General features: G+C 43.3%; 1 protein-coding gene across 1 annotated transcript in view; it reads right to left on the bottom strand.

The window, feature by feature from the left end:
- Positions 1–1,786: 1,786 nt before the first annotated feature.
- The window catches only part of LOC136587019 (solute carrier family 40 member 1-like), a 60,720-nt gene continuing 47,925 nt past the window's right edge, over positions 1,787–14,581 (bottom strand). Inside the window, exons 6-8 of the mRNA XM_066585424.1 lie at positions 11,781–12,035; positions 5,626–6,333; positions 1,787–2,258 (exon numbers count right to left, since the gene is read on the bottom strand). Coding sequence (XP_066441521.1) covers positions 1,987–2,258; positions 5,626–6,333; positions 11,781–12,035 — 1,235 coding nt within the window. The 3' untranslated portion in view covers positions 1,787–1,986. The remainder of the gene's footprint in view (positions 2,259–5,625; positions 6,334–11,780; positions 12,036–14,581) is intronic.

The following is a 14,581-nucleotide window of genomic DNA, read 5'->3' as shown; positions in this document are numbered from 1 at the left end:
ATTTATGACTAGAGATGAGCGAGTATACTCGCTAAGGCACATTACTCGAGCGAGTAGTGCCTTAGTCGAGTATCTCCCCGTTCGATTTGGGGGGAGAGCGGGGAGGAACGGAGGGGAGATCTCTCTACTCCTCTCTCCCCGCCGCAACTAACCTGTCACCCGCGCCGGCCCCCGAATCTTTAGAGACGAGCGGAGAGATACTCGGCTAAGGCACTACTCACTCGAGTGATGTGCCTTAGCAAGTATACTCGCTCATCTCTATTTATAATATCATGTATGGAGTCAGTATGATCGTGCATGCAGTTGTTCCTCCCATACAGATTCATCATTGTTGGCAGCACATTCCACAACGATAATTCTTCCGGACGCACAAAGCATGCGATCCACCAGTGAAACAGCGTTTGCTCATTAATCGTCTGATTGAGTTCAGATTCACACAGGTGTATTTGCTTGCAATACACAGTGAATAGAGCCCATCGATTACAATATCAAAGGAGAAAAAATGGCTCCTTAAAAACTTTTTATTCCATAAAATTACAAATAGTAGGTGCCAGGTACCTTTCTTTCTAAACGCATCTGAGCTTAGACATGGTGTTACACGGTACCTACCATTTTTAACCCTTTCCAACCCACTGACGTCTAAAGACATTATGATTTAAGGCTGTACAGCTCCGATGTTGGAAGACGTCCATCAGGGTTCTCTTACTGTATATTGCCAGCCTCTCTGCTGTCGGAGCCTATCCAAACGTGTCACCTCATGCAGTACTGACTTTAGCCAGCAGATAGCGCCGTTTTATAACGGCAGAAAAAGAGTAAGCCCCCTAGGAAAACCAGGATACAAATTGGATTGGAAAGGGTTAATTTTAGGGATTTGGGGGGAATAAAAGAAGTGTTTTTAAGCAGCTGGCTTTTCTCGTTTGCTGTCGGTATTTAAGCCGTTTGACTCACGGTCAGCCTGAGCACCTGAAAACCTTCAAGGCAAACCGGGGTAAATATGACCAAATAACCAGAAGCATGTATTTTTCATGTACAATTCCGTCGTGCAAAAAAATATGCAGCATATCCTCTTTTCCTGCACAGCTACAAATAGAAATAGAACATATGAAACTAATTAGACTAATTAGCCATTCGAATGTACGACACCATGCCTGCATGTCCAATTGTGCACACAAAAAGTACAGTAAAAAAAACGTAACAACGCGTGCAAATGCACAAAGCCCGGCGCAGATGTATGCGCAAATACACACATGCTCGTATGAATCTGGCCTTAAGGGCGGCTTTACACTAGCGGAAATGCAATTGTAGGCGCAACTTCTTTTTTTGCACACATATTTGCATATTTTACTGCCCGCTTTTTGTGCCCGCGTGTTGATTTGCACACAGCAAACAAACGCACCGATTGAAATGGCTAATCACTTCTAGATGTGTTCTTTTTCCTGGGCTTACGCAGTGTTTAGCACCTTCTGTGTTGTGAAACCACTACTGGTTTTGGCTTGCAAGTACTGATGTGAACTAAAAAGCATAAGTGGTGCGACTAAGGACTTAATGGGGTCATTTCTTTAACAAAATCTAACACGAACCTCAATGGGAGGCCTCATTACCCAAGCAAATGCTCAATTCTAAAAGCCTCTGTGCAAAAAAAGAAAAACTTTATAAAAAACTTTGTAGTTGTCTATCAGTGCTGAACGGACTATATATCAGAATCCACCTCATTTGACAACATGCTTCAGAATTAAGATTAGTACAATTATAATTTAGACAGTTGTAAGTAATGTATGTAGTTTATTTCCAGTGAAGTTAATAGATTCTGTATATGGAATATGGTGGTTCATGTATAAAATAAAAATATAAAAAGAAATGGAACAGATTAGGTGAACATTGGACAGGTCTGCTAAAGTTATCCAACACTTCATGCTAAAACTCCTACTACGAAGAGTATACTACAAAGAGCACTAGCTATTTAGAAAATGGTTAATCACAAGACTATCAGGCAGGAGTATTTAGTGATTCCCTCTCTTTTGTTTTATATTTTTTGGTATAAAAAAAATACATGGTGTGTCCAGCGATCACAAAAAGGATCGAGATTATAACCAGGAGCCCAAACTGTTGGGGCTGAGGAGCAAGAATGACCATGATGAAATGTACGAGATCCATCAGGTAATTCATCGAGCTTTGCACTCCATTAACGACTCCACGCTCTGATTCCGGAATGTTCTCCTGGAGAAGTTGAGTCACTGTTAAGTCAAAGGACCATAGACCTACAGGAGAGAAAGTACAAAAAGATTAAGACCAGCAGAAGTATAAGAATTAAATGGACATGTGAGATTGACCATATGACTTTTACAGTGGTGTTATTTTGAAGTAGGGCTGGTAAATTATTTAAATATATATATTTTTGCATGACATATCCATATGAGGACTTGTTTTCTGCAGGACAAGTTGTCTTTTTTTAATGGTACCATTTAACATCATATAATGTATTGGAAGGCTTTTAATTATTTCTAAGTAGGACATAATGGGGAAACAATCCTGCAATAGCACCATTTAGGGGGTGGGGGAGTAGTTTTATGATCATGGTGCAAGAATACCTTGTCTTTTTTTTATTTATGTTGCCATATTTTGACCCTCATAATTTTATTTTGCTGTCAGTGGAGGTTTATGAGGACTTGCTTTTTACAAGGTGACTTGTACTCTGTATTGGTACCATTGTGGGGAACATACAACTTTTTGATCACATTTTATTAGATTTTGGGTTTTTTTTTAGATGGAGTGACCAAAGAAGAGCAATTCTGCCTTTTTTTGTTTTCCCTTATGGGGTTAATCACACGGGATTAATAATGTGATATTTTAATAAATTGGACCTTTACAGATGCATTGATACAAATTTTTAGATGCAATGACTGAGAATTTATTTTGGTAACTTTAATATAAATATATTTTTTAAATTAGTCTACATCAGGAACTGAGCTTCCAAGTATTTGGTGCTTGTACTGTATAATGCAATACTATGGTATTGCATTATACTGTATTTTAACAGGCTCCCACAGACATGACTTTATTAGGCAAACAACTATGGCAGTTAGGGGGGGGGGGGGGGGGCTTCAGAAGGCCCCAGGCTGCTGTGACACCCCCACGGCACGTCGCAGCGGGGCCTTACAGGATGTTTAAATGCCGCTGTCAGAACTTCAATCACAATCGTTGCAGGCGTTTGTCAGCTGTCAAAGACATCCAATACCAGTCATGTATGGAGTGAGTTTGGCTTCCACGTCTGCTGCATATACAACATACATTGTGGTGGCTATAGATATACTAACTGCCCGGTGCATATGCAATTAGGATGTATATATAATGGGAAGGGGTTAAGCTGCCCTCACATAGGGCAACACGGGACTACTGACCGCTCTGCAGGGCAGAATACGACTATGGGATATCAAAATGAAAGGGTTGCAGAATGGTAAATTCCTTTTTGCACATCTGCCTTTCAAGATACAAATTAGTCTCCAAGTTCAAGAAAAGTAAAGCAGGCCATGCAGGTGATATATGTGATCAGGTGATCATGCAGGTAATAAGCGCTGCAGAATAAGTTGGCGCTATACAAATAAAGATTATTATTATATGTCGAACAATCAAGTATCTCATAAAAAAATAGACCACCTCAGTGTGCATTAATATTAGGTAGTGAGATCTTGACCCGGGCATATGAAGATATCATTGCAATATTTAGTGTCAAGCATCAGTTTGATAAATATGTCACCAACTCTAAAATCTACCTTTAACATTCAAAGCCAGTTAGCAATTTTTTTAAAGTGACCCTGGGAGATGAGGTTATATTTCCTGCAGTTCTCTGCTGCCCCTCCTGTTCCAGTTTTTTTTTCAGCTGTTCAAGATGGCCAAAGCAGTTTTGTAACTACTAGAGATGAGTGAGTATACTGGCTAAGGCACATTACTCGAGCGAGTAGTCCCTTAGCCAAGTATCTCCCCGCTCGCCTCTAAGGATTCAGGGGGCGGGGGAGAGCGGGGAGGAACGGAGGGGAGATCTCTCTCTCCCCTCTGCTTCCCGCCGCAACTCACCTGTCACCCACGCCGGCCCCCGAATCTTTAGAGACGAGCGGGGAGATACTCGGCTAAGGCACTACTCGCTCGAGTAATGTGCCTTAGCGAGTATACTCGCTCATCTCTAGTAACTACCTAATGTACACTGCATATTTCTCTGGCCATTGGCCATTGCTGATCACGTGTACAGCTCTGGCCAATCGGAGAGCAGGAATGGTGCATTGGTAATCACTACCAATGAACTGTGGGTATTGGGTAGTCTGAAGATTACGTTGGCCATCTTGGATGACTGAAAACAGGAACTGGAACCTGCAGATCAGGGATGGCTGAAAAGAACAACTACATGTAATATTACCCCCTTCAATCACAGGACAGAATTTTTTCCCAAAAATGGAGCAAAGCTTTAAACAAGGCTGAGCTGCAGTACCAGACACAAAACCATGGACAAGCATGGCACTGTTACAGGGGGGAGGGTTCACAATAGTTGAGGGAAGTGTATTAAAGGTATGCCATAAATTGCAGCAAAAATTGGACAAAAAAATCTGTTCTTCATATAAGACTGAACTGAAAGAAGCGGTACAAAACAGAACCACTTGGAGAGAGCTTATCCATAAATGTGCCTCACTGTATATTTAGGAATAACTTTTAAGAGGTTTTCTGGGTAAATAGTATTGTTGACCTTCTGGTCACCGGTGTCCAGGAAAGATGCTGCAGTGCTTGAGGGGGTTCAAAGAAGGGCAACTAAATTAATAAACGGTATGAGAGGACTGGAATATCCAGAGAGGCTATCAAAACTGGGATTATTCACCCTGGAAAAAAAGATGGTTAAGGGACGATCAAATAACTATGTATAAATACATGAGGGGCCAATACAAGGATCTCTCCCATGATCTGTTTACACCCAGGACTGCGACGGTAACAAGAGGGCATCCGCTATGTCTAGAAGAAAGCAGGTTTCATCACAAACATAGAAGGGGATTCTTTATTGTAAGAGCAGCGAGATTGTGGAACTCTCTGCCTGAGGACGTGGTGATGGCAAAATCGGTAGAGGAGTTTAAGAGCGGACTAGATGTCTTTCTAGAATGCTATGCTATTACAGGATATAGACATTGGGTGACCAGCAGGGTTGTTGATCTCAAATGTTGATCCAGGGATTACTCTGGCTGCCATTATGGAGTCAGGAAGGATTTTTTTTCCTCCGAATGAGCTAAATAGCTGCTTGGGGTTTTTGCCTTCCTCTGGACCAACAAGGGGTGGGAGGGTGTGGGTTAAACAGACTGAACTAGATGGACATTGTCTTCATTCAGCCTTACATACTATGTTAATATGTATGTTAAATGGTGTATATGGAGACCTATTCTCAGAATAGATCTTCGATAGTTGATTGCCAAGGATCTGTCGCTCGGCATTCCTGGCAATTATCATCAGGGTTATAGCAGGAAGTCTCAGTGGCAGTTTCACTCTCTGATTTCAACCAGCTTGGGATCCCTGGCAATCAACTATCCTGAGCATAGGTCATCACTTGCATTTGCCCAGAAAACCCCTTTAACTTGATAGTCAGCATGCACTTACCCACTCTCGCTAATATTACTCCCGAAAACAGCAGTATGATTGAGATATAAGAGTCTGGATGATCGCCGGCACGGACACTCTCAAACAACACAGTATTGTTAGTCCAGTGGATTGAGGAGCGGTCTGGGAGGATAGGCTGGTTGATATTCCCTTGAGATGGATAAATATGGAGTTGGTTCTGATGCAGTTTCTCAGTGTTTGAAGAAGAATTCATACCCATAATAACAGAGAAAATGCCCAAGTCAAACGGGCTTCCTGGAGCAAAGACTGAAAATACGCAAAGCATTAAACAACTAACATGGAGGCAGCTGGATATAATTCCTGTGACCACTAAACCGTAATGTCTTCTGAGTTTGGTAAACAGAAAGGTGCCCATTAATCCTGAGATGGCAGACACGGCCATGAGTATGCTGAGCAGAGAGCCACTTATCCCCTGAGTGTAGGCATAACCTGTAGTAATACAATCAAAGCCCAGGACTGTGGTGTACAGGAAGGCCAATCCTAAACCCGCTAAAAAGACCGATTGTCTGTAGTAGGATTTCCAGCCGTCTGTACAGGTACGCATTATTCTGCGTACTTTTTGGAAGCAACCTGGAAGTGCTGAAGTGCCTTCTGCTGGGGGAGTCTGAGGCTCCTCTTCATGTGATACACTGGGGATGGCCGGCGTACTAATGAAGTCACCTATGACTGAGCAGATTGGAAGATCACCTACAGAAATAAAAGTCACTTATTAGTAAATTATTAGAGAACTACATCCCTTAAGACAGAATATGGAGCTTCTAGGGTTATTTTAAAAATATCACTGCCATTAATTTTTCCACTGTGGTCCCTTATATGCTAGTTTCCAATGTGTTCCGTAAACGATAGGTCTTTAACACCACATGCTGTTGTTTTGTTTTACTTATGTATGTAATTGTGTTTTTTACTATCTATGTCCCCCATGACGTCATATAAGACCTTTATGGGACATTCACATTTTTTTTTCTTTATTTGACCCTTTCCCACTGTAGCTGGGGCGTCCATAGGAGCCCTAGTTACAGGGGAAAGCAACCCCTGTGGTGACATTAGTCACTTGCAGAGCTACCAGGGTCTAGTCTGACCCTCTAGCTCTGCAGTAGCAGGGAATCCCGGGAGGTCACATGACCCCCACCCCCCCCCCCCCGAGGCTCCAGTAGTGAAAGTACATGTTACTTTCACTTTCCCCATACAGTGTTCATTGAGCACTGTATATCGGGGAAGCAGAAGGCAGGAAGGGTTAAAAACCCCTCCTGCCTTCTGCTCCGGGTTATCAGCTGTCACTAACAGCTGATAACCCGTTCCTGCCTCTGACTGATTGCAGAGGCAGGAGACTCCGAGCACCACCGTAATTTTACTATCGGCGGTGCTCTAAGCCCAGGACCAGCCACCGTAAATTTACAGTGGCTGGTCCTAAACGGGTTAAAGCATACCCCAAGAATAGCTCACAATGTATATGCCTGACCATGTCTTCTGTCATCACCCATAGGCTCCCATGTTAACGGAAATAATATAATCTACGTAGTAGATGTTTCCTAACTGGATATTGTTGTATGGATTAGTGTCGTCTACTACACTATGTCTAGGCTTGCCAGCTTTATCACAATACCGGCCAAGGTAAAAGGGGGCATGGTTTGGGGACTTATCATGATGTATGTTTTTAGCTCTGTTCTAGTGGCCCCACCTGGTAATTGTGGCCCCAATAGAAGTAGTGTATTAGTAGCCCCAATAGTAAGTGTCTCTCTTAGTGGCCCAACTAGTAATAGTGCCCCTTTTGTGGTTGCAGTAGTAATAGACCCCTACTACTGGCCCCAGTAGTAATAGTGCTCCCCATCAGTGGCCCCAGTAGTAACAGTGACACGGTTAGTAGCCTAAGTAGTAATAGAGCCCTCTCTTTGTCTCTTCCCCACTCTGAACCAAAGAAGCTCACACCATCATGCATTTAACTCACTCCCTACCTTCTGTAATTAGAGACCGTAACCTTTGACACTTGGCATCTGTGCTGCAGAACATTCAAGAATGCAGATGGCAGAGCTACGGAGTAAACTAAATGCGTGATGGTGTGGGGCTGCTGCCCAGCTGGAAGTACTTGCAGCTGCCAGTCATTATTTTTTACTGGCCATTAATCTGGATGGTAAAAAAGTAAATACCGGCTCTGGCCTTTGGACTTAATTACCAGTCGGTAATTAGGTGACAACGCTAACTATGCCATACTCTTTTAATGCAGTCAAACGATTCATACCAGCCAGAAGGAGGCTAGAATGTCACTTTTTGTCTCCATCAGGCTAGCGGAATCCTAGCTTAGGACTCATTCACATGGGCGTAGGCAATTTTCAGTCGGCCGTGTCATGGCCACAGCATCACCGAAGATCACATGAACTGGCACACAAATCTCCCATTTGTGCGCCTGTTCAGACGGCCCAGGTGCGGCAAGTATATGCCGAGCCTGGCATAACGTAGGACAGGAGGAGACAGTTTGCTAAACTGCCTCCCCTTGCCGGCTTTCGGGGAGGGGGCGGAAGGTAATGTGCTAAGCTCCCGCCCCCTCTCCGGCCTTTGGGGGGCCTTTGTTGGCTGCTAATAATGGGACAGGGGAGGGAGCTTAGCAACTAGCTCCCACCCTGTCCTGCCCCCTCCCACTGTAAACAGCCGCCAAGGGGCGGAGGGAAGAGGATGGGAGTTTAGCAGACACGCTGCTAAACTCCCTTCCACCTCCCTTCTCCGGCAATCCCATAGGAGTTTATGGGGGCCACCGCCGTATCCCGGCCAGAAGATAGAACTATCTTTTCGAAAGCGCGTTCAATATGTGCTTGTGTAAAAGAGCCATAAGTGCGTATGTCGGGAGGTTTTACCCAGCGTACATGCTAACTCAGACCTGGGCAAAGCATGGCCCGCGGGCCACATCCGGCCCGCTGAATAGCTCGGACCGGCCCGCAAAGAGTGTCCTGGTGACTCACCAATGAGTCCGGTGTCAGCAACGGGAAGCAGCGAAACTATGCACTCCGAAGCCTTGTCCATTTTGTTCACTTCTGTGCTAATAGTTATTCAGGCCTTACTTATTCAAGCACCTCTACCAATGACGTAGGCTTGAATAACTTTATTAAACAGCACATAAGTTAACAAAATGGACAAGGCTTCGGAGTTTGTAGTTTCACTGCTTCCCGATGCTGAGTAAGTGATGCCACTGTAACTTCTGAGTGCCAGGATGCTCGTTGCGGACCTTGGGGAGTGCCAGGACAATCGTTCCACGCTCGTCATTGGTAAGTGTCAGGACTTTTCCCTTTGCATTGTAATTAGAATAATAATACTAATAATATTCACTTTTTAATCTCTCTTCTTGGGGCAGCTCTCTGTGCCCTCTCCTAGGAGCATACTACTGTGTATTAAAAAAATCTATTTTCCGAGGTTAGCTGTTAACCCTTAAATATGGCGGCTAACATTAAAAAAAGAAAAATTGATGCAGAATGCCGAGTTTTTAACAAAGAATGGACTTCTAAATATCTATTTACTGAAACCAAAGGTAAAGCTGTGTGTTTAGTTTGTGGAGAGCAGATAGCTGTATTTAAAGATTACAATTTGCATCGCCATTATGAGACTAAACACGGAGAGAAATACAAGAACTTGACGGAGGCAGAGCGGGCACGGGTATCTGAAGATTTGCTAGATATTACAGCGCCATTCATTTTCAATGGCGGCCGTATTCTGGCCGCAAATCGGGCGGCTGGAATACGGCCCCATTAAGGCAATGTGCATGGAGCCTTCGTATGTTGGTCTGGCCCTCTAAAACCATTCCAATTTCTCATGTGGCCCCATGGGAAAATTAATTGCCCACCCCTGTGCTAAATTGAGCTCACAGACATAATTTGGACACGGCCTCAGCTGCTTCTCTCTGCATTTGAAGCAGAAAGCAGGCAGAATTATCTAAAAGGGAGTGGAGAATAAGACGTCTTTGAGGTGAAGCTTCAGTTGACGGCTGCAGAGTACTGAGTGTCTTCTGCTGTAAATCCCGCTACATGCAGCAGTAGTTGTTATTGCCTCTAGAATAAAGGACTGATAAAGGGTTCCCAACTGCTGAGAAATTCCTGGATTGACTTTTTTCCAGTATGTGTGAAAAATATTAGATGCATCCATTAACCCTTTCCAATCCGCTCTCTGAGGTCTGAAGACATTATGATTTAAGGCTGTACAGCTCTGATGTTGGAAGACGTCTGTCGGGGTTCTCTAACTGTCGGGGCCTCTCTGCTGTCGGAGCCTATCCAACGTGTCACCTCATGCAGTACTGGCTTTAGCCAGCAGAAAGCGCCGTTGTATAACAGCAGAAAAAGAGTAAGCGCCCGAGGAAAACCAGGATACAAATTGGATTGGAAAGGGTTAACTTTTTGAGGCTGGTGGTACTTGAGCATGTTATTATGACTATAATTATAATTCTACAATTTTCTATAAATGCCGGTTATGAGTTTATATCAGTATCTGACCTACAGACATGGATAACCTTTTTAGCATTCAGTATAGTTTTTTAATGTGTCCATAAAAAATGTCTGTCTGTGATTTTTGGATAAGTTGTCCAGAAAAATAAAAAAATCAGCTTGGCAACCCTGGACCTATAGTGTACACAGCACCTAGGAAACTGCATTTGGGGGATCAGACAGAAAATGAAATGAATGACCTTCCAGCCATGGACAAGCAAAGATGGACGTACCAGCGTTTCTGACTACCTGATGCACAAAGTGCATTAATATGTATCATTAGTCTAAGACACCACACCTGCTTTGATTAACCAGTGCTGGCCAGACAGATCAGCATGCAGTGTGCGTCAGGTAGTCAGAGAAGCGGTGCAGCCATCTTTGTTTTCCGGATCGGAGGGTCACTTTAATGACTCACGTATGCTGTTTGATTTTAGTAGGTCCATTTTACTATGCATGAAAATTTGCCCCTAGTTTCATTTTAATATCTCATCACAATATTACAATAAGCAGTGCCAAATGACAAAACAGCTTTGATATATTTTCAATATATAGAAAAATATTACTCTGAAAATATGAAGTAGATTACTGCATCATTTAAATAAAGCTGAGTTTACTTGCCCCTTCTGAAGCATGAATATAGCACCTATTCATTCTGTTAAGATAATATGAGCGGTCCCCTTGTATTAGCCATCAGACTTATAAAAGTCATTATCCCCCGACTCCCAATTTCCTAGAACTTTCTTCCAAGTGATGAATTTGCTACAGACTGAACAAACGAGCAATTTTAAGCCCACATCTGTATCTGAGGCCAAAAATGTGGATAATATAGACAATATTGCATGTCATATATTGCACCATATACTACCTGTGTCACAGCACAATGGCCATGGCACGGAAGCGGGTCCAGGTGGATGTCACAACAGCCTGGCCCATGTGACTGCAGTATTAGCTCATGCGCCCTGAAATTCATCACTCTGCTGCTGCGGGATTTGATTGGCCAGTGGGGAGGTTGTTTTCCCAGCCGGCCAATCAGCTTTTATTGTAGTATATAAATTCTGACCCCTCCTCTCAGACGGCACCAGTTATTCCTCTGTTGATGGAGTTCTGGTCCTGTCTTCTTCTCCCTGGTGTCTTCCTTCGTTCAGATAAGTCCCTGATTTACATACTACTTGTTAGTGTGGTATTACATCTGCTTCCTAAATAGTTTGGACAATTGCTATTTATATCAGTCCATAGCCTTTCCATTATCTATCTAGGGGCACTTTAGGCAATCCTGGGGTTCTGGACGTGAGGCAACCCTCGTCAGGGTAATTGCCCCATTTTAGGCAGGGTTTCCTAGATCAGAACAATAGCGTGAGATTTCCCTTTTAGCCCTTGTTTAGTTTTATTATTGGTTATTTTTGGTTTCCGAGTTTTTACAAGGGTGTATATCTGTCCTTTTGGACAACTATTACATCTGACCTGGATGAGGTGTTTTGGCGTCTGGCTTAGACAGAACAGTAGCCTACAAGAAAGAAAAAACTGTATCCTGCAGCATTCCCATAGGACAGCACCATTACTATATCGGTATCTGAATTACATATACATGGTTGTATGCATGAGCCCTTAGTGGCTATTCGAATGTTCTGCACAAGTGATTACAAACTTTTATCTTATTTCTGTAACATATTGTACCTTGCACATTTCTAAGTTCCAGTTGTCGCTCTATGTAATGCTCTCCGATGGATTGCTGTGGCTTTACAGCCAGTTGAGGTACCATTTTATAAACTCTGGAGAGGAAGATAAATTCCACGAGCAGTGAAACCAGATTCCAACCAAGAATGAAACCGCAGCCAACCACATTAGAAGCCCAAGTCATAACTTGACCCACTGATAATGGGGCAAAGATATTAATTACTTGATCCATCCTTCTTACAGTTGCATTCATCCCTATAATTTTGAAATAAAGATCAGAAAGATTTATGCACTTTATTACACATAATTGCTAAACGATGTGCGATCCATGGTTAAAACATAGTTTTATACTACTGTAAGGTTAGTTCTCCACTGTGGCTGGGGCTCCAGGGCAACATGGCATTGCAAACACTGAAGGCATTTCAATATCAATGCGTCATCACGGGGGGGGGGGAGTCGCAAACCACCATGTTGGATCTTCTGCGATAGTCACTAGGACATCTATGACAGGGAAAGACTTATAGGATGTCTTTTATAACATGACTTGCAGATGGGGAATTTTGTAGCACAGCTTTCCAATTTTTGCTATATATTTATAGCTGATACCAAAAAGGAGGTGAAAAATAACGGGAGCATCTGTAGGGTAGTTGGCAGTGGAGCAGACAGCAGTACATGGCACTATAATTTCAGCCAAAAAAGTGGCCCACGGTTTGCATAATGTATATTCTGATGTTAGACGGTGCCTTTAATACAGATGTTACGTATATGCATATTAAAGGGGCTGTCCAGCTTTAAACTATTGATGGCCTATCCTCAGGATAGACCAGCAATAATTGATTGGAGTGTGTCTCTGCTGCCCAGGACCCCCAACAATCGGCTCTTTGCCAGGCGAGTGTGCTTGTAATGTACATGGAGCTGATGTGTGCTGGAATTAGACAGCTCCTTTCCTACTGCAGTGGAGTGACTTGATATTACAGGCAAGGTTCCTATTGAAGTGATTGGAGGCTTACTACTGCAGTGTCAGCGTCATGTAGAAGCTGATTAATGGGGGTCCTGGGTGATGAATCCCCAACCAGTCTGGACATTATAAATGCTGCTTTTATAGAGTGAATTAATTATACACACAATTAGTACAATCTAATTAATTTTGTATACTTGGTTTCTGCACAAAGGGCAAATAAATGGCAATAATTAAAAGCTCAGGAAATATCACATGTAAAGATACACTAATTATAAAAGCTCAAAGGAAACAAAATCATCTATATTCATCCGGCCTGCAGCATACGGATGCATCAAAGCAAATGTAACAAAAGCGAGAACAAATGAATAATTCTGTTTCAGCGCTTTAGTAATTAACATGTAATTATTTTTTTTACAAACATTGAGGGTCCTCTCGCACATGGACGCGGCTTTGCTGTGAATTAATCTTAGTTTTTGTCCGCAGCTCCCTGCAGCCGACAGCATATTGTAGTGCACCCCATCATTGTGATGGGTGATGAGGTGCACTAAATGCCGAAAAATAGAGCAGACAGCGCTCGAAAATCGCAGCGCTGCAAAGTATCGTCCAGTGCCATGATTTCAAACATGTTTGTGGCCCACTGGCTGTGCAGCAACCTAACAGGCATTTTACTCACCCAGCCTGTAGCTCCGGTCTGGTGGCGGCAGTGAAGAGTCTATGACTGCTGACCTCTCCTGCACAATGTCTACATGTGCCATCCTGTATGCAGCCAAAGGAAGAGGTCAGCGGTCACAGACTAAACAGCAGCTGCCGCAGTGCTGCAGGCTCGGTGAATGGAATGCCTGTAGTGATGCTGCCTGGCCAGAGACCAATGGTGGAGGATGGGGGGGGGGGTCGCTATTACTACTGGGGCAAATATAGGAGACAGCATTAATAGTGAACCCACCATGGGTGGCACTAGTACTACTGGAACCACTATGGGGGATCCTGTTACTACTGGAGCCACATTGGGGTCACAATAGGGGCCAAAATTAGTACTGAAGCCACTGTATAGGGGGCCCTATTACTACTGGGCCCACTATGAGGTTCCCTATTATTACTGTGGTTACTATGTGGGTCCCTATTACAACTGGGGCCACTATGGGATTCACTTTTATTACTGGAGTCACTATTACTACTGGTGCCACAATGGGTGTCATTATTACTACTGAGGCCATATGGGGGTCCTTATTATTACTGGGGGGACTCTGAAAATCACTTTTAATACTGGGGCTACAATGGGGGTCCCTATTATTATTTGGTCCACTACGGGGTCACTATTTTAAATGGAGTGACTATGAGGGTCACTAATACTACTAGGGCTACAATGGGGGTCCCTATTATTATTTGGGCCACTACGGAGTCACTATGAGGGTCACTATTACTACTGGTGCTACAATGGGGGTCACTATTACTAGTGCAACCACTATAGGAGTCACTAATACTATAAAGTCTTCTAATAACCTTTGAAGGCTGATGCAGCCCTCTGTGAAAATGAGTTTGACGCTTCTGTTGTATTCCAACACAGACACAGCCATTTAAAGGGAACAGGTCATCACATTTGAGCCCCATAAATTACATTATGAGGCTCAAAGGTGAGGAAACAGGGAGCCTGGGGAACTGTGTTTCATACTCACTGGGTGCCTCAAGTCCATGTTCCCTCAACTTCGAACCCCATAACATAGTTTATGGGGAACAAAGGTGATGACAGGTTCCCTTTAATACTTGCTTTCTTACAGTATGCTTGTTTGTAACTGTTATAATTGTATTTCGTATGCCATTGTAAATCCCCATATACTGTATA

This window comes from Eleutherodactylus coqui, chromosome 12 (assembly GCF_035609145.1).
Source record: "Eleutherodactylus coqui strain aEleCoq1 chromosome 12, aEleCoq1.hap1, whole genome shotgun sequence".
Lineage (NCBI taxonomy): Eukaryota > Metazoa > Chordata > Amphibia > Anura > Eleutherodactylidae > Eleutherodactylus > Eleutherodactylus coqui.
Note: the sequence above shows the minus strand (reverse complement) of the source record. Positions and strands in the feature narration are given on the sequence as shown.